Raw genomic sequence first — 21,467 nt, 5'->3', positions numbered from 1 at the left:
TCGTTTTTTTTATGCTCGGAGGTGTGTCAGGTCTTTGTGGTTTACTTTGGCTGATTTTTATTGTTGCAGGCTCACCCTGGCTGCGGCAAATTCGCCGGCGGTGTCGGCTACAACAGCAGTGGTAACTATTGTGGGGGATGGGCGGGTGATTGCGGAGATGGGGGCGTAGGGGGAAGCACCTGGTATCTGCTGTGCCTCACCTGCAGACATAAGTAAAATCTTCTGATTCATTCACTTCACAGTATTTTCAACTATCTTGTCACCATGCAATCGGGAAGTGTGCTCTGTCACATGTTTATTGTTTATTTCCTCGTCATCGGCAGGTACATGTCCATGAAGAGCGTTGTTCTATCGAGCGAGAAACAAGACAAGAAGTCAAACGGAAGTTGGATGACCAGGTTACACGCTTTACTCACCCAACCAACCAATGCACACCAGGTCGGTTGTCTTCTGTCGTATTGTCTGTCTAATCACAATTGTTGTCTCTGTTTCAGGATCTAGAATCTAGATCTTTGTCCATCTTCAGACTAACCTGTGTGATTGTGCCATAGACAATGGTCATTGTTTTGCAATTCTTTACGCAGGTAATGAAAGACAACGCGATGTTCTTGCTTAATCTTAAGAGCGCTTCTAGTGGCACACCACAGCTCTACGAACAGCAAAACGAGTGGAATAAAGGCAGTAAGACTTATCCTAATATGACATCATATTTTTTATTTTCATAAGACATATATATGATGTTGATGTGACAGCTATTGCTCCCAGCTAATCGTAGTTATTTGTGATTAAGGTGCAACCTTCTTTGAGAAGGAAACCGACATGGTCGCAGAATCGTCGAAAATTGACGATGAGGGAATTTGGGAGAAAACAGGTAAAACATTTGATGTGCATGAGCATGGCAGCTAGGGATAGGTCGACACGAACCCAAACCCGAATAGATTTGCCGAATATTGCCTCTGTGGGAGACTCCGGCAAACACGAATATTAACAACGGCGAACCCAAATACTATACTACTTACAAATTTATTGACTTTGGTATGAAATAATGATCTATTTTCCTGGCTAGGCTAAACTAGAGTCAACATTTCTTACCGGAAATCATTTACTTAAGGATTTTGTTTTTCAAATCGCCATTTAATCATTAATTTTTAGTAATTACGTCACGATACAAGCAAGTTTTGGCCACTTTTTGATAGAATTGTATCATTTGCTGCTGACACGAATAGATACGGCATTCGATCGGGTTGACCTTTAAGATATTCAGATTTGCACGATGCCAAATAATCTTCCTCGCGGCACATCCTTAATAACAGCGCAATTGAATGCTGCTTCCAAACTGCCATGCATACACTCTCTTGCAGTTGAACATTAATATGTATAAAGATTTGTTCGTGACGTAGCCGTGGTTTAACTTTTATGGATATTTGCATCTTTTTCAACTAAGTATCCGCGGTAGATCTTCTTCCTCAATCCAAGTACACTCACTGCCCGTTCCCGGCTATACCTTGCTCCTATCTCGCTATGCATGGGAAGGAGAATGGAATCAACAATAACATAAGACCCAACCAGCTGTGAGTGCTTCAGTAAACTGTGCGCACTTTTTTGAGTTGAATGCTTCCTTTTTTTTTCGACTTTCTGTCGTTAGCGCAGTAATAAAGCATCTGTTTTGTTAATGTAATTAATTTTAATTACTCAGCCGAGCAATTATACATTGATAATAAGTTGATTGGTTAAAATATTAGTTAAATCAGTTGAATAATTGAAAACAAACTTCAGGGGAAAGATGAAGGGGATGCAAGATTATCAAAACCGATCGCTCTCCAACCCTCCCTCCAGTGGCCAACTGAGACATGTTTCTCAGCGGCTCTCGATTACGCCCGACAGTTCACCACATAAGGTTTGAGATGAATAAATTACTCGTGGTTAACTTTACCACCAGTTGATGTTATTTGTAATACTAGTTAATAGTAGTACAAGTTAGTTATTATTATTTTTTTGCTATGGACTGGTTAATAGGGATTAATGTTATTATTTTAGAGTGGTTTTTATTTTGTTTACTTTGTTGTGTTTTGATGATGACCTGCCAGTGTTAATATCTTTGTCATTTTCATTTCTCAATTCTCTGTCAGACGGAGATGGCGATGTATCAGCGAAACAGTCGTCTGATGAGGTCGGTGTCGACCGGGTCCCAGCCTCAACGACGTCGCACTTGCAGTGGGGGGGATGCGTCACCCATGGGTGAGTGATGGTGGTTGATCAATTCGACCAAGTACGATTAAACCCAGAACAATTCAACCCTCGGATGTCCTGGGTTGAATTGACCTGGAACTGCGAATGACTATTTAGTGTGTGGGTTACTTTGGACTTCCACTTCCGTGGTTTGAAATTTGATCAACATCAAATAAAAACAAGATAAATTGATCTGGGATGAGTCTCTGTTTCTTTTCTTGCTCCAGGAATATCAACTGGCTCCTTCCTCCTGCACAATCCGTCTGCTGCGATGAAGAAGTTGATGTGTGGGCAATCTGGGAACAGCAACGACATCGCTCGAGATGCGGTCCAGTGCTCTTATGTTCTCCCGTTTGTCACTCAGCGCCACGACCTGAAGTCTCTCCACCTGACCATGCAAATGACTCTGAGAAGGGCAGCATTGAGGGTCTATGTCTTACAGGTGAGTGTCTTAGTCTGATGACTGCACTGTGGTCACTGGTCATCAAAAGACTTAAATCTATTCTGATATTCTAAAGCAGCCATAAGGCAGCGTGTTTCAAAAAGATTGTGTCGCGGTTTATCGTTGCTGTTTGTGTTCCTGTGAAAGATTTTCTGTCTATTTATCGGTATAATTGCTGCAGGCGCTTACTTGGCTTTTGAGAACCGTTGTATCGGAATCCGCGATCCACGACATTTTGTGGTATTTCGTGGCAGCACTTACTGAAACTGCCGCAGACAGCCACAAAAAAGATGCACAGAAATCAGTAGATGGTGATGTCACTGATGACGATATGGAGGTAATAGTGATGTCATAAACTCTCTATAATCTCTTTACTATTGCATACTCGTACCTGATGTGTTGGTGATTGCAATCTAATAATTATTATAAAAATTTTGAAATCTTTTCTTTTCTTCAGGAAACAAAGTCTCTCTACGTTCATCCTGTGAAAGACATTGCAAATGCCGGGATTGACTCAATGCAACCTCTAGTGGAAGCTTTTCATGGTTTTCTGCAGACGGTTTCGGATATAATGATGGATTTGCCTCCAAACAGTCCTGTGCAATTGATGGCAATCCGGTAAAATTAATAATATCTTAACTTGTTTATATTGAATCGTATTTAATATTATTTGCTGTACAAGTGCCGCAAATTGCCTGATAATTATGTTATGCAAGATATTATAATTGTAGATGTTGTTATCTATCATGAATACGATTAATCATTTTATACAGATAGTTGTTATAAGATGTCTATGTTTATTCACAAAGATGCTGGAGTTTACGAGTTCTTCCGTCCGATCATCAGTTCTTGCATCAGAGCAAAGTTTTCTCTCATATCAGCCAAATTCTCTCAAAAGTAGACTCAAAAGCCCCATCAGAGAAGAAGGTTAAGCTGAGAGTGAACCAAAAGAGTCAGAAATATGTTCCTGTAGCCGAGGTGGGTTGACTTTTACTCGCAAATGACCGAGTGTAGCAAGTTTAATAGGTTATAGCTGCCTACTGTTATACACTTGACAATTCTATTCAAAACGTTTTGGTTAGAAACTGCGATTGTTTTGTCCATGTGAAAGTATTTTGTGGCATTACCTTTGTTCCACAACTTGTGTTGTGTTTAATTGTTCCACAACTTGTGTTGTGTTTAATTGTTCAACTACTTGTGTTCAGGCGTCTCGACACAGTGGAAAAGTTTATCGCTTGAGGGACTTAAGCTTGAAAGTCCAAATCAAGACGTCGAGTCACACATCAATCGCGAATAGTCTTACTGATGGGTCAACTGAAACATTTTGGGAGTCAGGTAACAATAACAAGGTTTCAATTTATGGGATGGGTGGGTGTCTCCTGCTTGGGACTTGTTCGTTTCAAGTCATTCTAATGCTTCACTAAGCGATTTTCATGTCTAGTTGAACGATTTGTTTTTTAGCAAATTTTTTTCTCTTCAGGCGATGAAGATAAAAACAAATCAAAAAACATCACGATAGATTTTGCGGAAAAGAAAGACGACTTCAGTAAAATCTTTGTGCATATCGACAACACCAGAGATGTGCAAGTATGTACCAGAAACCTAACAAACGATGTCATAATCTTACTAAAGTCTATATCGGCTTACAAATTAGCGACACTGTCTAGATTTCTATGTTTCAACTTGTTAAATATTTAAGGTCATTTATCTTGAAACTTTTGTGGTGAGTTTACGGTTTTACGTCACAGAAAAAAGTCACATCAGTCGCATACTGGGTAGAAAGCAATGAGGAATGGAATAGATCAAATTTGTGTGACATCAACACTCATTTCGTTGGATGGCTCGCCTATAACATACCAGAAAAAGCCAGCGTGAGTTTCAGTGGAACGATTGCGTGTTTTTGTGAAGTATTACCACAAAGCTATGGTTGAGCTCCAAGTCTAACATGCGTCGATGTTTGTGCAGAAAGTCAAAATGGAGCTGCGAGGACCTGACAATGGGCTGAGAGTACGACAGGTGAAGATTCTCGGCGACTCTGCTGAGGCGGGAGAGGACTTTGTGGAACAACTTCCAGCCAACATGCTCCGAGCACAGACCTGCGAGTCGGAGCTGCTGAAAGTTTTCAAGCTTCTTACAGCAGAGGTGGAAATCTGTTTGTATTTTAGTGAAATATTCCAAGGAAAACGTCTTTGTTCGTGAACTAAAGACGTCGCTTTATCTGGACACAGGCGAAATTAAGTTTTTATTTCTTTGCTTTAATAATTACTAAGTTTCAATATTAAGGTTTTTTAAGGTTAACATCAGTACCAAGTTGTGTGGATGGCCCCAGTTGAGGTTGATTAACTTTTACTGTTTTTGTTGCTTGTGTTCCACTTTAATTCTTCAACAACTTTGTTTTTCATATTTGACGACTTGTAACAATTTTTTGACTTTAAATGGCGTCAGGTGTTTGGGCGACTTTTATCCGACCAATCATCGTCAAGCAGTGAACCATCGACGCCGGTCTCGAACAAAGTCGAGGATAAAGTTGAAAACAACGGGAACACCAGTGTACCCCCAAGCCCTCGAGAAGTAGACCCCAACCTGAGGGAGCACATGGTTGGAATTTTGTTCAGTCGAAGCAAACTCACATCTCTGCAGAAGAAGGTTCGGAGACCAAATTGGTTTATGAGAAAATCCCACGATTTTCTGATTTTTGCTTCTGTTTTATTTAATTTTAAAGATACGTTATTATGGATTTGAAAAGTATAAGATGTCTGTTGTATTTGACTAAGTGCCAGCCATGCTTCCCAGGTATTTGACCACACGGTGCAGGCAATTCATACAGAAGCGGCTCGTATAAAGCTGACCTGGCAAGCTAACCTGGAGAAATCTGCCGCCAACTTGCAGGTGGATTAATTATTCTTATTAAATGGTTTCTCTTTCATAACTGATGCGAACGTCAAATTATTCCTTTTTATCATTTACTTCCCGGAATCATGATTTCTTGGCTTTAAACTTTATTATACCAGATCTCACTCTCCTCAAGTTAAACAACTTTAAACCACTTCTAATATGAACTGTGCATAACTATGTTGTCTATGCATCATGTTGGAGATTAAAAAACGTTAAACACTCGCATCGTTGTTGCAGCTGAGAACCGAAGAGAACGACGTCTACTGCTTCGAGCTGCTCTCCATGCTTCTCGCTCTCAGTGGATCCGACGTTGGCTGCCACTATGTGGCGCAGCAAAACCCACTCATCAACGACTTTATCTCTCTTCTTCACACGGGGACTCCCCGGATTCAGCGTCAGGTATATGACGTCGTTAATGCTGATGTATTCATCGGAAGCTTACACTTCCGTGATAGCACTATGACTTCACTATGAAGCAATAGTTTGTGTCCCCTAAATCCAGTTTGTCTCAACCGACCAACGTGACTCACTGCTCAAAGTGTTTTGGTGGATGGTGGTTTTGATAATGTTCGAACGGAATTGTTAGTTCAGTCGCGTTGTGTTATTGAAATTGTTATTTCCTTCATTCCTAACTGGCACACCACCTAATGGGGAAACAGTATGCTTAACTTTAGTTATCGTTAATTACTATTGTTTAATTTAATTACTATTCCCTTTAATTTTGTGTGGTAACAGTGTCATTCTGATTACCTTACCAGGTCATTCGATTGCACTAGCCGTCCTGTTTGCTCGCTCTGTTTGAGCGCATGTTAAATCACATAATTGCAAGGAACATAAGTTTATTACAGCGGTGATGCAAAGCCTTTTACAATTGCGCTTCAAATAGAAATCATCTTATTGTACTTGTGAAGGCAACCGACAACCTTGAATTTTTATACAGAGGGTTGTGGTGTTTGAAAGTGAAAGCAAATATAACCTAGTTTAGAAATATTTAATGCAATTTATTGCTGAGGTTTTATTCTATAAACATTTATCTTGTGGCGTTAAGAAGCGCTGCTTTGATTGGTTTTAATTAGATAATTGTCCATTGTTAGGTCACATTGCTGCTGCGTCGTATTCTGAGCGAGGTGACGCCAAACCAGCTCGCCTCCATCTTGTCAACGAACATTCCCTGCCAGGATAAACTCTCCAACACTGCTACTGAGGTTGGAGCAGCTCTAACTATGGTCGCATCTGATAAAATGAAACGTGTTTCTCCATCAAATGCTCCCTTTGATAAGTTTAATATCCAACCCATCTTACTAGTTGGTGAAAATTACTAAAGGAAGCGTTTTAATAGTAATTTATACTGGAAGTAGCTTGTTTGCCACTCTGGTTGCTGGTGTCTTATCTCAGTTGTTTTCCAGACTCCTCCACAAACTTCCACATCATCAACATTCGACATCAGTGTCCTAGATCCTCTCTTCGCCTGCATCGCAAAATCACTGTCCGTCCAGGTAAAGGGCACTCCGGAACCAGCTCCTATAACCGGAGAAGGAGACGCGTCTGCCACGATCAAATTGAAGCGACATCAAACCATCACATTGCAAAGTCAATTCAACGACAGGTTGCTTATTGTTGCATCACAATCTTGTTTGTTTGTGACGTTATAAGGACGAAGTAGTCATACCAGTTTGTGTGTGTAGACCAGAACTGGACCATCCAGCATGGTGGATGCACGGTTCCATACAAGACCGGTCCATTGTTGAAGCGATCATCAGACTGCTCAGTGACATGTCCGCGGTACGTTATTAAGCTGTGACTTGTTCTTTCGACGAAGCCCGCAACACCAGTTTGTATGGGTTGTTGTTTTATATGCTCTTATATGAAGAGTATATTAACATATTATTCGCCTTTCAGGGTAAGATTAGCACGGTTTGGGAAATCGTCACCAAATGTTCTGTGTCGGAAGCCATTTTGTCGTTGATGAAACTCACCGAAGCGGAACGGGAAGCAGGCTGTTGTCTTAGAAACCGGATCACGTGGCAAGCGCTTGCAGCGCTGTGTGTACTGGACCATGACCACGTGGAGAAGCTTTCCTCGGCAAGATCAAGCTCACAGAAGAACAAGGTGGGTTTCGGACTTAGTTGCAGGTGATGTGGTGTAATGCTGGAACGAGCTCCTTAATTCCTTGTGCTGAGGATTTTAATACAAGTCTGTAGCAACGCTTTCGCCCGTTCTACGCTGACATAGCAACGTGAGCATTGTTGTAGTTTGTACCGTAGGGCTGCGCTCGTGTAGTTTGTCATCTGTTTGTCAAATCAATTGATGCTTGAATTACTTTCAACCAACAATATAGCGGTACGAAGGAAGGTCGTATCTGTTTCGTAAATAGCGGTCAGTTGTGTTTTTTTCGCAACCGCTGTCCACGTTTGGCCGATTGCAGTTGTAAGTATTCACCGTAGGCTTCAATAACTAGACTGTTTCCAAGTAGATTTGATATTTACAACGAGAGAGATAAGTGTTCGGTGTTAGAGCAGTGTGGAGTGCTCATGATTTGATTAAGTGTCGTTCTCCTGACAGCTTTATCATTAAAACATCGCCCCACTGAGGTCAATCCATCCATAAGCGCTTTTCTACAGTTTCAAGCCGCTTATTTACCGCCGCATATGTAACACAGATAGATTTTAGTTTGGTAACAAGAACAGTTAGAGCAGCTCGCGAATGCGTCAAGTTAGCGAGATAGTGGCAGTAAGTGTGGAAGGTTATGGCTCCCAGCATACAGCTGCATAGATTCCTCGCTCTCCAAGACAAGGAACGAACTCATATCTTCACTTTCTTGGTCGAGAATCCTCAGGAAATCTCGAGCTTTGACGTGAGGTCCCGCGAGTTTCAGTTCGCCGGCCACCGCTGGTATGTCTACACTGGCAAGCCCAACAACGAGTATTTCAGGTACGCGCTTGCGTGATTCGTTTGTTACGTCTTGTGACGTCATAACTCACCAATTGTCACGTCATAGTTTTTATCTTCGTATCGTGAACCTTGGCAAGGACGTGCGCGTGCACACCGTCTATTCCTTCAACGTGGTCAACCTGGTCAACTACCAGAACAACTACACCTACCACAGTCCCCCCACTGGGAGGGTCTTCTCGCGTGATGATGACGCGTTGTCATGGGGATGGAAGGAGTTTATCAGGCGTGAGGTAATAATTGTAATCTATGACGTCATCGAGATTTGGGGAAATCCTTTGGATCGATTTCAATTGTAAAAAACCTTTGAAAGTATTTGAACTACATTATGAACCTTTATTGTTTAATGCTTAAACTTTGCAGACTTTGCTGAAACCGAACGGGGGTTTTTTCTTCGACGGCAACAAGGTTCTGGTCGAGCTTGAATGCAAGGCTTATAAGACCGTGTTTGAGGAAAACGTCGAACTGCCTAAAGTAGGGCAAGAAAATCCATATCCTATGGTACACACCTCGCCTTTCAGTGTTGGTGGCTTTGCTTGGCAGGTGAGGCCACGCCACGCCATGTTAATTACCTCTCTGTTTTGATTCCCCCGACCGAGTTTGTAATCAGCTTCGTGATGTGGAAAGATGTTTGTTAAAATTGTCGATATGCTGTTATCTGTTATTATATAATTCATCTACAACGTCGGCCATTTTGTACAGATTCGAATATTTCCCGATGGCCCGGATGTAGAGAACAGAGGCAATGTTGCGTTGTTCCTGCATTGCACGACATCCAACCACCTGGCCAAGATTAAGGCTAGATTCCTCATCGAAGGACAGGTTTGTCTTTTCCTGTGACGTATGTCTGCGTAACAATCGCACAAAAGATTGTGTATGCTTCCAAATGGTTCGCTTGGAGTTACACCGCGAAAACCACATCACAACTTGATTGAAATAACTTTTGTTTTGATAAAAGTCAATGATCAGCTGAATAAGACAAACTCCTACTAACGCAGCTGTAAAAGCTTAAATTTTGCTTGTGGGCGTATTACAGCGGTCACCACGTCACAATCTTAATTCTTATGCCAGGGCGATATATTTTATGAAGTTAAGTTAATGCTTGTGATTGTGCAGCCGTCGCCCACCGTGTACGAACACACCTTCCCGCCAAACTCTATCAGCGAGATGCCGAGTGGGGTCGCGTTTCCCAATAAAGGCGAATTCATGAAATCCCTGAAGGAGAACCAGCTGAGGGTCGGTGTTGAGTTCATGTCTGTGACAGAGGTGGGCGCGATCATGTTCAACTTGTAGTTATGAATGTGTTGTCAGGATTTTGCAATTGAAGCGTTAAGCATCTGCTCTTTACGCGGTCGCGAATTGGTAGTAAAGTTAATTTTTAGCAACTCTGTGAGCGCTTTTGCTGCCAAGTCATTGAAAACATATTTTTTAGGTCAACGAGGTTCACGTGACCCTCTCGGAACCGAATTCATGTCCCACTGTGTGCGTGACCCCATTCGAGGACCTCAGTGGGTGCCCTTGGGTGCTGAAGACCCTGCAAGCGGTGAAATTGAAGCTCAAGATGGACCAGAACGAGAAGACAACCAGCGGTCTAATGGAGTTCTACCACCGTCACGTTATGTGGAACGCCACCCTCGTCTCACCGGGTATGCTTTGTGACGTAACACCTGACTAAGGTCAATGCGAGAAATATCGATTATAACTTTAACACCCGTATCACTTATCTTGGTGGTCGATATTACCTAAGCACTGATTGACTTTTGGGCTTTAAATATCTTGTGTAACGTTGGTTTCCTTTGGTTATATGATTTACTTGCTTGTGCTGTATCGCCACATCTGATTTAAGATTTTGATTCGTCAGAAATAGAAATTTAAACTCCCCCACCCCACAGGAACAGAAGATGTTTCCCTGAACGTCGCCCTCAACACAAAGGGACCTCTGGTTGGCTACTTTGGCGAGAACTGGTCGGACGCTGACGTCATAAAGTCAGATTTGGCGGTAGAGGATCTTGCCTTGACCGACAACCCGTACAGGACCGATGTTGATGACGGATACGACAGGTTTAGCTTTCCACTCGCTTTGTAGGGATTGTGAACGAAGTGGAATGTTTCGTTGGAAGTTTATTTCGTTTTAGTAACATGTCTTTCATCTAACAATCAGGTATTCTTACGTGTCAATCCACGTCGAGATCGTTTCAAATCATCTTCTTTATAAAACCCCGACCCCGTCCCCCACCGGCGATCGCGAGCGCAAACTTCTCTACAGTGCCAGGTCTGTGTGATAGGTTTTTTGTTTGCTGATCTTTGCCGACTTTGGAATCAGTGCCGAAACTTTTGGTTTTATCCCCGTAAAGACTTCTATGACGTCACAGTAACATCGCGGGCGATTTTGTTTCCCAGGAAAGACCGAACCCAAGTCCACGCGCGATATCAGGAACTGTTACGTCAGAAAGCGCTTTTAGCTTCGAAATGTCAAAATTTGACGCGCGAACGAACGCGACTGATCGGTGATGAAAAGAATGACGTCATTAGTCAGATTGTTCCTGACTTCTCAAAGTTTCTCTCTGACGTCATGTTGGACTTGTCTCAGCGGGCGGCGAGCAAAGGTTGGTGCCTTAAGTTCTTGGCCTGTTTTAGTTCTCGGGAATGCTTAACTTTGTAGGTTTAAACTTGCAAGTTGAGCTGGTTTTACATGACACCTCACTACACTGTTACCTTTCGTTAAAAGCCTAAAAAACTTTTTCCTCAACTAGGCAGGTTACAGGCGCGTGAAACTAGAGTTGGGAGGCCATACAAGGCCACGCCACAACTTGACGAGAAAGAACGGCAAAAAAAGTTGGCGGATTATCGCGAAAACTTCAGTTTGTAAGTAAATTAACAGTTCGTGGGAACTCTGCGGGTTTTCAACCGAATTAAGCCGTTGCAGTGCGTTATAAAGCGCAATTAACACTTGTCCGTGCTTGGTACATAGCGTGTGTAGTGTGTAGTGGTCGTGTATATTCAAGTTTGTTAAATTATTCTAGGCTGTTGTCTGACGCTAGACCCAATCTGTCTGAGCTGGCCGTCGTCCAACAATACATGGGCGAGTTCAAAGAAATATTGACGCGATTTATCGAAGCGAAGGCCGCCATTCACGTCAGCGGCGTCATAACATCTGGTAGGTCCACAAAATATTGCATCCTTGAACTCGACTTGTTTTTGAATTAGCTTAGTGCCTGTTGTTGTGTTTCAAGCGATCTACGTTTTCCTACTTCCGTCATGTTTCAAAGCATTTAATGCTGTTTTTCCACGATATTTCTATTCGCTCCTCAACTTAAGTTAAACTATCATCCAGTTGACGTGATAAGAATTGTCTTTCATCGAAGGTTCGCTCGGCACGAATACAACCTGCAGCAATAGGTGGGACGTCGACTTCGTTCTGCTAAGCTCCGATCTGCCTAGGATCGGTCACGTGATGTGGATGCCTTCGTTCGTGGTCGCTCTAGCGAAAATGCTCGAAGAAGGCGCAATCGAAGGGAAACTGCCGGATTGTTCGAACTTCACATACACGTGAGCAAGCGGCAGTTTTATCACTCATGGCTCAGCAGCTTGTTTTTTTGAAATCATCTGCCTTCTTGTCTGCTTTTGTTAAAAGTCCTCGCCATAATACACATGCATTGGCGAGGGACCAATTAAAAGGTCCTGGTGTAAGTTATCTTGTTCTTTTCCAGGAATTACTCAGTTCAGTTCAAGCATAAAGATGTTGAGGTCGACATCCTGCCGGCGTATGACTGGCAGCACGAGGGCGGCTTCGATGCTTTGTACGAGGAATTGCTGAGGCAGAGAACCTCGGAAAATCTCACCTGGTTCTGCCCCGCGGCTGCTCAGAGACAGAAACTCTTCATCAAGGAACAACCTGACCAGGTGTGATATGAAGCGTGACGTGACGTCACGTGGTTGTGATTGTGCTGTTGCTTGGTTATATTTACCATTGTGGAGTGTAGATGACACGTTATTTATAAACGGCCCTAACAAACTCATCCGAATGAATTTTGAAGCTTTCATGTTGCCCGGCTGTCCACTCTCAGCCAGGGTTTGTTCAGGCCCAAGCGCTCTGCCACTGACCGTTATCTTCATTTACTCTTAGGTGAAAGACCTCATCATGGTTATCAAGTTTTGGCGAAACGCAGCCGACTGGAACGAGCGAAAGTGGCGCCCTACGTCATATCTGCTCGCCCTGCTATTGATCCGAGCGTATGAGAACGCTTGTCACGTGGTGGAGGGAAGCTTGCCCAGCAACAAAACAGTGATGAAAAGTTTCGTCAAACTTATTCTCTCCACGGGGAATCCCAGGTAGTTGTGATGACATCGTTATCTGATGACGTGAGAACGTAGGTTACCACACTAACTTTTTGTCAACTTGCAGCAAAAACTGGATCGTGAAGTTTTCAATTTTTTTTTAAATCCAGACCAGCCCCAATGCGAATTGCTTGGTCCCGGTTTTACGACCCCAAAGACTACAATATCGAGTACAGCGGTTCCATGTCGGGGGAATGCCCGCCTATTGTACAGGACCCGGCCAATCCGGCAAACAACGTGGCCGAGACGCCAGTCTCGTGGCTTCCCTTCAGACGAATGTTGGAGGCCTGGGCACATGATCTTGGCTTGATGGAAAGTCCTTCTGTGACGTCACTGAGCACTGGGCGATGATTGGATAATAAAATTTTGAAGCAACCAATAGCGTGCATATGTCGACGCTGTACTCTCGATTTCGTGTGTTCTGCTGTAAATGTGTTTTGTTCGCCTTGTGCCACTTAGTCGTTTTTGCTAATAAACTCTACCACCGAATGCGTGTGTTGTTTCAGCTTCTCTCTGTGCATTCAACTATATTTCATCAACGCTCAGAACATATTTTTTATCATTGTTTCGTTGATTTTGTTTCTCACAGTTGACCTGCGACAACCACGACGACGGTAGCACACCGGCCATAGTTCTCTGCAATGAGTGCGGCAACCTGTGCTCGGAATGCGACCGCTACCTCCATCTCCACAAGAGGACGCTCTCTCATCAACGCCAGGTCGGTTTCTATTTTAAAAAAGAAATCCTTCATCTTAGTGGGAAAAGTTATTCTGAAGTTTGACGTCATAGCTCATACCTGTCTACAACTGCTCTTGAACTTCATCCCTACCATGCATTGTCTTCGGCGCGTGCGTTATACGATGACGTCATATAATTTTAGGTCTTCAAGGAGGAGGAGGAGGCGATCCGGGTCAACCTCCACGAAGGATGCGGGAGGATAAAACTCTTCTGGTTCATGGCTCTCGCCGATGCCAACACGCTGAAAGCGATCGTCGAATTCAAATCGAGAGCGCCTGGCGGTGAGCAACTACGTCACAATGCGGCGTCTCATTCTTTGCAGTAGATCTTCATCGTGAATTTCATGGATGGTTACGTCGGAGTAATCCAACCTCTTCGATAAGAATCCCGACCACATAATTGTGGCCATTTCTTCAATTTTCGGAAACTAACCCCAGTAATCGAAAAAGTTCTTTGAACTTCCTTAAATAACAGAGTCAAGCGCAGGTGGTTTGCACCGTGACAAATGTTTATTCTCGTAATCCCATTACTGAAATGTTGGTAAATAGTAACTAGTTCATCTACAGCAGACTTTACCCTCTTCACTGCGAAGTGCTCCAAATGTTCAACTTATGTGGCTATCATGTTAGTTATCTTATGTTATCATCTTAGTCATTATATGACGAAGTAGTGAGCACTTCAAAACAAATTTAAATTTGTTGTACTTCGACTCCAGGCCAGAGGAAACACGTGACCACAGGGACAGGTGTGTGTAGGTTCTGCGGAAGGTCGTCAGATGACGGACAACTGGCCGTCGGCAACGTCTGTTCCGACCCCGCGTGTCAGCAACACGCAGCCAGGGTAAGCTTTCGTTATCGCCTGATCATATGTGGCAGAAAGTTGTTGCCATCATTGTAGACATTATTTAGTCATTGTTACATCACTATGCCCAGGCGTGCACGCGCACACACCAATGCGGGCATTTATGCGGAGGCGTTAAGGACGAGGAGAGCTGTCTCCCCTGCCTCCAACCCTCCTGCAATCCCGCGTTGAACCAGGATGCTGACGATATGTGCATGGTCTGCTTCACCGACGCCCTTGCTGCCGCCCCAGCTGTACAGGTGGCGTTGACTGAGATATAGCTTTATAGGTTCCTTATTAGACTACCCTCGTTCTTAACAGGGCACTTAATTTGCGTTGCGCTCTGCCGACACTCAATGACAACACTTTAAATATTTGTTGATTCTTAGTTGGATTGCGGCCACATCTTCCATTACTCGTGCTGTGAGATGCAGCTTCAGAAGCAATGGGCCGGGCCAAGGATAACATTCTCCTTCATGCATTGCTCCATATGCAAGGTAGGATCATGAGGTTATGCTCCCAAGTCAGTGTTTCCCGACCTAGGGTTCGCAGTGGCGCAAGTCGTCTGCAAGTTATTCTTTAACTTCTTATAAATAGCCCGTTAAGTAAAAATTTTGGGGAATTTTTAAAAGTTGGGGGACCACGGAAAGGAAGCATTGCAGCTAGGGCTCTGCAAGAATGAGAAGGTTGGGAATCACTGCTCCGTGTTTTCCAACTCGGGTCGCTTATGTTATCCTGAATATTTTCTTCCAGTGCGAGATAAAACATCCGTCACTCGATTGCTACCTCGCGCCTCTTCGCGATTTGGTTCGCGAAGTTGAAAGGAAGGCGCTCCAACGTCTCGAGTATGAAGGCTTGAACGAATGCGAGTCCATCACCGCCATTGGTGGGAGATTCTTCAACGACCGGGCTGGGTTCGCGCTCAGCAAATACGCTTACTACATGTGCTGCAAGTGCAAGAAGGTAAGATCTGTGGCTTGCGTATGCTGTCACGCTTCGATGACTGCGCCAGGCTGCAGTGATTGACGGAGGGATGTTTTTTGCGGATAGGCCTACTACGGCGGAGAAGTGCGGTGCGACGCGGAAGCGGGTGGGGCGGATTTATTCGATCCGCAAGAATTAATCTGCGGAGCTTGTTCGGATGTATCCTGCGCACAGATTTGCCCGAAACACGGCACAGATTTCCTTGAATACAAGGTACATCTCATAATTTCTACTACATCGTGTGCTTTTTATATTGTCATCGACGACATTTTAACTCTTTCCAGTGTCGTTACTGCTGCTCCGTCGCCGTGTATTTCTGCTTTGGGACCACGCATTTCTGCCAGCCCTGCCACGACGACTTTCAACGCATCACTGCCCTGCCTAAATCCGACCTTCCCCACTGTCCTGCAGGCCACAAGACCAGGCAGCTTGAGGGCGAGGAATGCCCGCTCCATGTGGTGCATCCCCCAACTGGAGAAGAATTTGCGCTTGGTTGTGGAGTTTGTAGAAATGCGCACACATTTTGATTTTTGTGTCAAACACAAATTGCTTGCATTGTGCTAAGCATTTTTTTTGGTTTGTCACCGACAAACAGTTGCCTACGTTTTGCTTTGCTTTTAGTTGGAACTTTCAATTCTATAACTATGAGGTATGCTATGTTGGATGTCAATCGTGAGCATGAATGAAAATAAAAGGACTATATCAACCACAAAGATTTATGCTTGGCCGGCTTAGCCACAATAAAACAAACAATTGCTCAGGCACTTAAGCATACACGCAAACTCTACGAAAAATACTATAGTAGCATCAGCAACTAGAAATTGCGAGGCTTAATGGTTTCATTTTTGAAGTAATGTCCGTTGCTCATTGACGTCAGCGCTTGCGTCACTCTTCCGTCGCTTTCGCTCAAGTTTCTCCTGCGCAATCGAGGTCAAGGCTGTGTGCAGGTCATCTTGTAGGCCGTGGGTGGTGGCGCTGCCCATCAGCGACATGCACGTCTCGCGGAATATATCGTTGGTGCTCAGTGTGACGATGTCGTGTATAGAGGTGACAATGTTCACAACAGACAACTCGTTTGTTCTCATTCGTTTTAGATCTTTCGTCCGAGGTAGAAGTTGATTCAAGGCTTGCGTGAAACTGCGCTCCACCAAAGACGAATTGCTCCTTAAAATCTGCCCGATGTTGCCTTGTACGTAGTTAGTTGCAACTATTCTTTCTTCCATAACTTGCCAATTGGCCACAGCGTCAATCGCTATTACTGCGACTATGTTAAGTGGTTGTTGGAAGTCGGTGTTGATGTTGTAGGCCAGAAATGGTTCCAAAATGTCATCTTTTTCATGTTCGTATGCCTCATCCATTTTAATGCCGTAATCTTCCCATGGAGCCAGTCTATCCGTGCTTACGTCACTGTCGTTGATTACGGGAAGGCCCCCCGGTCCGAGCACGTACACATAGATGCCACCTCGGTCGTTCGAAAGCTTAAAAGTTGTTGCTATGACGCTTAACTTCAACTTTATGCAATTTGGTGAATTAGTATTGTCAATCAAAACTACAGGATTACTTTTCTTTACGATTAAATCTGATTCTTGGCGTTGTTTGTAGTAGAAAGTCGAGCACACCGCAAGCGCATCGCTCAGTACATTTACCACGTCATCGTCGGTTTGGTCGTTGAAACTGATGTCTATTTCATTCTCTCCATCCAACAAGTGAAGTGAAATGATATACAAAGACTGCCAGACTGCATGCAGTATATTGAGATATGACTTTAGTTTGGAAGTGAACAGTAGCGCGGTTTGCTGAACAAGAGTTAAGATGCAGCTCATCTGGCAAGAACCAATTTCCCCGCTATTTGTGCAACTGCTTTCCGAAGTAACCACCTCAAATTGACCACCAGGCGAAACCAACAGTTTTTCAGTTACAATCTGCAGGGATGAGTCGTTCTGCTGCACCCTAAACATCTGGACATCTTTTGCAAAACTGTGCTGTGTTGTCAGAAACGGGTTACTAGAAATTAGTTGAAGCATTGAAGGGATTTGACGATTTTCGAAATCAACCATGAGTTTGTACTGACGCATCGCATCTTTACCGAGGGTTTTATTTATGGCTTTTATTGTCACTTTGAAAGACGTCTTGGACTCATTTTGATGGGCTGTTAAGAAAATGAAATCTAAAAATCTTCTGACAAATTGAAATGGTTCACTGCCTAGACTGCTGGAATTTATCTCCATGATCCTGGTACTATGTTCTAGGTCAGTACAAATCGACGGCGCTGGACACAAAGTCAGAGAAAATCATAAGGAAAGTGTTACACTGAAAGCAACTGTTATTAGTAAGGTTATTTTCATAACACAGTAACACTGTTTTTACTGCACAGTAAACCGGAAACCCTACTGGGAAGTTTGTATTGTGTGCTGGATTTCTCTGGCGTAGAATCACAGAATTACAGAATGTAATTAGCATTACATTTATTGCCGCATTTTTCCGGTGCACTGAAAGCAAACTTTCTAACAGAGACAGTAAATACTAAATGGTGAAGAAGCACTTAGGCTACATGCGATCAAACACTGAAAATCTAAATAGGCTGCAAAAAGAAACCCAACCTAAGAACTTTTTTTTTTTCATTAATCTTACTGTTCCCAAAGGCAACCAGCCGTCAAACCGGCAGCCTGGCAGTGGGCCAATCGCTAACTACAGCTAGACCGCTTATTTCAATGGCGTATGTGATTCCCGGTATTAAACAGTGTCCCAAAAAGTCGAGAAGTTACTCATAGCAGTGATACTAATGACACAAGAAACTATTCAGCAACATGCAATATGAGATGTTTAAAATTGAACGCTTTTAGTGCATTCAACACTTTAACTAAACCTAAAACTTTAACCTTTTTCGAACAGTTCTGGCCTTCACCTTAACTCAAAGTTACTCAAGCTTTTATGCAGCTGATCAAATCAGGGAAATGTTGTTGTCGTTCATGCTTTGTGACGTCATATATGAATAGAATAAAAGTTGACTTGAGGGAAAAAAATGGCATAAAGTACGACGACTCTTTTCAAATATTACGAAAATCGAAAGAAGCTCACTTCCTATTCATTGTTCAAACAATAAGTTATAGATAATGAATGACTGAAACATAAACTGCATTACTTGAAGAAAACAACTTTACGCCAAAGACGAATCTAAGGAACATTATAAATGTCTTCATGTTTTTGAATAGCCTAGGGTTCAATTAATGTGAATTGAAACGACGTAAGACATATTGGGTTATGGCTACACTTAAGGCCCCAGAAGAAGCTGTGGGGCCTTTTCAAAAAGCTAAGCAACTCACTCAACTCAACAATAACTGTGCTTAGAAGATGCTGCTTTTGTCTGGTGATTGATTGCTTTGTAGGCTTTTGTGTTTATTGTGGACTGTGAGTTTAAAAGCTAAAACCACTTGTCGATGTACAGTTCTTGCAAAAGTCATCTGTATCAACTATCTTTGCCGGTGCATAACCTCCTACAGCTTACTGCAATCGAAGATCACTGTCAGTGCACAAATAGGCTACGTTCAAATCAGAGCCATTTTATTTGTTTCTCTGCCCTGCAATGGAATTTAGTCGCAACGAACTTTCATGGTTGTAGCTTTCATAGGTGTATCATGCGAAGCCCAAGCATGCCAAATGATTTTGGTCCAATCGCCATTGGAACGTCCCCATGGAGCGTTCAGGGTTGAACGAAAACAATCCTTAAACCACCAAGCGGCGCCCTCTGGACTATGACGCAGTGCGCATTGATCCGCCCTAGGGAAATTTTAGGTTTGTAGTCCTTTAAAACAGTTCTTTTTATAGCCTACCATTTTCAAGTGTTTCTGTCGTAAAATACTTACGCCAAGTCGTTATCTCTGTCTTTCGTCGAAAATTGACGATTGTTGTGGAAACTCAGGCTGTCGCCTGCAGTTCCGCTATAACCGTGTACATGTAACCGATAGAGGTCGCTCTCGTCTTCAACTTGAAAAGTGCTGTTGTAAGAAAATAGAAAATCTACAACGATGCCGTCATATTACTACAGTTATGTTTTGTGTTATTTTTAAAAGTCTTTAGTTTATAATTTTCCGATCCATCACCATCTTACCTGTACTCGGCATATCTGTGGTCATCATCAAATTTCCAGAGATCAATGCGAAGCCGACATCCACGGTTCTTGGTGAGTTGATGAATTTTGTCCAGACCTAGAGCAAGGTAGCCTACTTGTGTTTTGCGTTTTTTTCGATCACAAGTTATAAAACAAATCCTTACCTAACCAGAACTCCCCGCTTAGATTACCGAATCCAACCTTGTAATCAGCCCAGTTCAGATTAAAAGCCACGCTACCATCGAATCTTCTTTGTATTACCTACAGAGATTATGACAAGAAATTGTACCTTATCGATTTTAAGGATACAGATTTAAAGTCTGGTTCAATTTAAGTTCTACTGATCTCTTTAAATTCTTTCTGGTGCTCATGCTCAGTCTTCTCTTATAGCCACTCACCCTCCATCCCGAATCACAAAAAACTTCTTCGCCGGATCTCAATCGCTGTTTCCCGTAAACAGATGAAGTCAGACACGATGCGGGTATCAACAATGATTGCATCTCTGTTGAAAAAAAACACGGAAAAGATGATTGTTACTGGACAAATTTTAATAAAACAACTTAGGCTATTGCAAAACTTTACCAACCATGCAGCTGTCTCTGCATTTGAACTAAAGCTCCATCGTCACATTTGTCTCCTCTTTGACCTTTATCACCTTTAACACCAACTGAAATTTGACCTTTAGCCCCCGCTTTACCAGGAACACCCGTATCACCTTTTTCACCCTTAAAGACACCAGTTGGATTACCCGTGTTAAGGATTTGCTCGTCGCAAACTGAGACGTAGCGACACTGCTGAGCCTTGACGAAAACCGACCCAAAGCCGACCAGAAAAAGAGTTAAAACCAGCAGGCGATTCATGATAGCCTACAATGGTTGCAGTGATTGACTTAGCATTAAATCTATAAGATATATATAAATTTAATGAAAAGATCTAGTATTGTAGAACTTTGACTAAATGAAGGCCCATCATGCTCTGGCGCTGCATCGTTTACTTAAAGATTGTTTCAGGTTAACTATAAGCTGGTGCCCTAGTGCGCAATTCTATGCAAATCTGTTTTGTTACATGATTTATTTTATTAGCCTACTTGTAGCCTACAGTTACAAATTTTTTGATTTTTTTGCTAAGTGTTTTTAGGCTTTGCTTAAAGATCTTTCTTGCCACTTAACCTCACCCTTAGATTTCCAATTAAGGTGTAAACTTTGAAAGATCTGGGGTACAAACAGTTTCTTCATTAAATTAACCTGGTGAAATATCTTAAGTTTCTTGATATTGCGTGCTATTAGAATACTTCATCTCTGTGGTTGTCAGTCGGCTACAAATTACGACGAATATTTTAAGTTACGTCCTACACATTTTAAGACACCATAATTAAGCGAGTCGCGTCTTGAAAACGGTCAATTTACAAGAGTCCGTTTTCATCAAGTCAGACAGACGTCCGTTTTGGTGATCCGGTCAGTTATCTCTGTCTCTGTTTAGTCGCTTATAAAAGTGCAAGCTTTTATAATGTGCAGATGGAGAGTTAAAATGTGCGACCTGATAAACAACAGGTGTCAGGTGCATGGAAGAGTTGAAATAAGTTTTTCTGAAAAACATATTCATAAATATCAATCACAAGTTGGAAAACGCTTTACAAGAGATGGTGCAATGTAGTAAGAAAAGACCACCCAAGCCGCTGCAGACTAACGTCATAACAAAGTTATTACTTATACTATCGCCAGTAGGCTTATTTGCTCAGGACGATTTTCTGGAAAATTCCCAGTGATTTTCCATAAACTTTGCTTTAATCATTTTTTCAATTTCAACTTTTTTTGCAAGAGTTCTACTCAGTGAGGCATTTTTCGAGACTATCTTATGTTCAAGTGGCGTAAAAATTGAAGCTTTTAAATACTTTCGATCGTTGAAGTAGTTGATGCACGTAAAATTATAACTAGAAGGTGTAAG

At 42.7% G+C, this 21,467-nt stretch overlaps 3 protein-coding genes across 6 annotated transcripts in view; 2 read left to right on the top strand and 1 right to left on the bottom strand.

The window, feature by feature from the left end:
- LOC143468870 (E3 ubiquitin-protein ligase MYCBP2-like) overlaps nucleotides 1-16,128 on the top strand; it is a 40,379-nt gene extending 24,251 nt beyond the window's left edge. For 2 of the 3 annotated variants that reach the window (XM_076966329.1, XM_076966328.1), the window contains exons 63-92: nucleotides 70-212; nucleotides 324-438; nucleotides 585-681; nucleotides 791-871; nucleotides 1,445-1,571; nucleotides 1,777-1,897; nucleotides 2,130-2,238; nucleotides 2,457-2,671; nucleotides 2,853-3,008; nucleotides 3,129-3,289; nucleotides 3,481-3,649; nucleotides 3,877-4,006; nucleotides 4,152-4,258; nucleotides 4,420-4,542; nucleotides 4,637-4,813; nucleotides 5,117-5,317; nucleotides 5,465-5,560; nucleotides 5,804-5,965; nucleotides 6,661-6,771; nucleotides 6,973-7,172; nucleotides 7,252-7,348; nucleotides 7,466-7,675; nucleotides 13,443-13,571; nucleotides 13,734-13,872; nucleotides 14,307-14,431; nucleotides 14,524-14,691; nucleotides 14,821-14,928; nucleotides 15,185-15,394; nucleotides 15,482-15,628; nucleotides 15,700-16,128. In XM_076966329.1, the coding sequence (XP_076822444.1) occupies nucleotides 70-212; nucleotides 324-438; nucleotides 585-681; nucleotides 791-871; nucleotides 1,445-1,571; nucleotides 1,777-1,897; nucleotides 2,130-2,238; nucleotides 2,457-2,671; nucleotides 2,853-3,008; nucleotides 3,129-3,289; nucleotides 3,481-3,649; nucleotides 3,877-4,006; nucleotides 4,152-4,258; nucleotides 4,420-4,542; nucleotides 4,637-4,813; nucleotides 5,117-5,317; nucleotides 5,465-5,560; nucleotides 5,804-5,965; nucleotides 6,661-6,771; nucleotides 6,973-7,172; nucleotides 7,252-7,348; nucleotides 7,466-7,675; nucleotides 13,443-13,571; nucleotides 13,734-13,872; nucleotides 14,307-14,431; nucleotides 14,524-14,691; nucleotides 14,821-14,928; nucleotides 15,185-15,394; nucleotides 15,482-15,628; nucleotides 15,700-15,942 (4,377 nt within the window). In that variant the 3' untranslated portion in view covers nucleotides 15,943-16,128. The remainder of the gene's footprint in view (nucleotides 1-69; nucleotides 213-323; nucleotides 439-584; nucleotides 682-790; nucleotides 872-1,444; nucleotides 1,572-1,776; nucleotides 1,898-2,129; nucleotides 2,239-2,456; nucleotides 2,672-2,852; nucleotides 3,009-3,128; nucleotides 3,290-3,480; nucleotides 3,650-3,876; nucleotides 4,007-4,151; nucleotides 4,259-4,419; nucleotides 4,543-4,636; nucleotides 4,814-5,116; nucleotides 5,318-5,464; nucleotides 5,561-5,803; nucleotides 5,966-6,660; nucleotides 6,772-6,972; nucleotides 7,173-7,251; nucleotides 7,349-7,465; nucleotides 7,676-13,442; nucleotides 13,572-13,733; nucleotides 13,873-14,306; nucleotides 14,432-14,523; nucleotides 14,692-14,820; nucleotides 14,929-15,184; nucleotides 15,395-15,481; nucleotides 15,629-15,699) is intronic. The other variant, XM_076966330.1, reaches the window with a different exon arrangement.
- Nucleotides 7,682-13,442, top strand: LOC143468872 (uncharacterized). 2 transcript variants are annotated; one of them, XM_076966333.1, is made up of 15 exons: nucleotides 7,682-8,497; nucleotides 8,565-8,748; nucleotides 8,879-9,058; nucleotides 9,218-9,337; nucleotides 9,632-9,781; nucleotides 9,948-10,161; nucleotides 10,408-10,576; nucleotides 10,677-10,787; nucleotides 10,916-11,121; nucleotides 11,269-11,380; nucleotides 11,539-11,672; nucleotides 11,881-12,064; nucleotides 12,226-12,418; nucleotides 12,642-12,847; nucleotides 12,964-13,442. In XM_076966333.1, exons 1-15 carry the CDS (start codon nucleotides 8,313-8,315, stop codon nucleotides 13,202-13,204), a joined length of 2,589 nt encoding a protein of 862 aa, XP_076822448.1. In that variant the 5' UTR covers nucleotides 7,682-8,312; the 3' UTR covers nucleotides 13,205-13,442. The 2 variants fall into 2 exon arrangements, with proteins under 2 accessions (XP_076822448.1, XP_076822449.1); XM_076966334.1 differs by having other exon boundaries at nucleotides 12,921-13,058.
- A 2,831-nt stretch (nucleotides 16,129-18,959) lies between the features above and the next one.
- Nucleotides 18,960-20,578, bottom strand: LOC143469027 (ficolin-2-like). The gene is made up of 6 exons (XM_076966557.1): nucleotides 20,110-20,578; nucleotides 19,922-20,025; nucleotides 19,688-19,784; nucleotides 19,524-19,620; nucleotides 19,279-19,410; nucleotides 18,960-19,192 (listed from the first exon to the last, which is right to left on the bottom strand). The coding sequence occupies exons 1-6, from the start codon at nucleotides 20,381-20,383 to the stop codon at nucleotides 19,006-19,008; spliced, it is 891 nt and encodes a 296-aa protein (XP_076822672.1). The 5' UTR covers nucleotides 20,384-20,578; the 3' UTR covers nucleotides 18,960-19,005.
- Between the last annotated feature and the right edge of the window lie 889 nt (nucleotides 20,579-21,467).

The sequence above is a fragment of the Clavelina lepadiformis genome, chromosome 8, assembly GCF_947623445.1.
Source record: "Clavelina lepadiformis chromosome 8, kaClaLepa1.1, whole genome shotgun sequence".
NCBI classification, from domain to species: domain Eukaryota; kingdom Metazoa; phylum Chordata; class Ascidiacea; order Aplousobranchia; family Clavelinidae; genus Clavelina; species Clavelina lepadiformis.
This window is presented reverse-complemented; position numbering and strand designations above follow the sequence as displayed.

What these genes read in the sequence shown, in the direction of transcription:
- LOC143468872 (XM_076966333.1), top strand. Translation starts at nt 8,313, where the DNA reads ATGGCTCCCAGCATACAGCTGCATAGATTCCTCGCTCTCCAAGACAAG. An exon ending in GATTCCTCATCGAAGGACAG is followed by an intron (nt 9,338 to 9,631) that starts GTTTGTCTTTTC and finishes GTGATTGTGCAG; the next exon opens with CCGTCGCCCACCGTGTACGA. An exon ending in TCAGCGGGCGGCGAGCAAAG is followed by an intron (nt 11,122 to 11,268) that starts GTTGGTGCCTTA and finishes TTCCTCAACTAG; the next exon opens with GCAGGTTACAGGCGCGTGAA.
- LOC143469027 (XM_076966557.1), bottom strand. Translation starts at nt 20,383, where the DNA reads ATGAATCGCCTGCTGGTTTTAACTCTTTTTCTGGTCGGCTTTGGGTCG. An exon ending in CACAGATATGCCGAGTACAG is followed by an intron (nt 19,411 to 19,523) that starts GTAAGATGGTGA and finishes TTCTTACAACAG; the next exon opens with CACTTTTCAAGTTGAAGACG. An exon ending in GACAGAGATAACGACTTGGC is followed by an intron (nt 19,193 to 19,278) that starts GTAAGTATTTTA and finishes AAATTTCCCTAG; the next exon opens with GGCGGATCAATGCGCACTGC.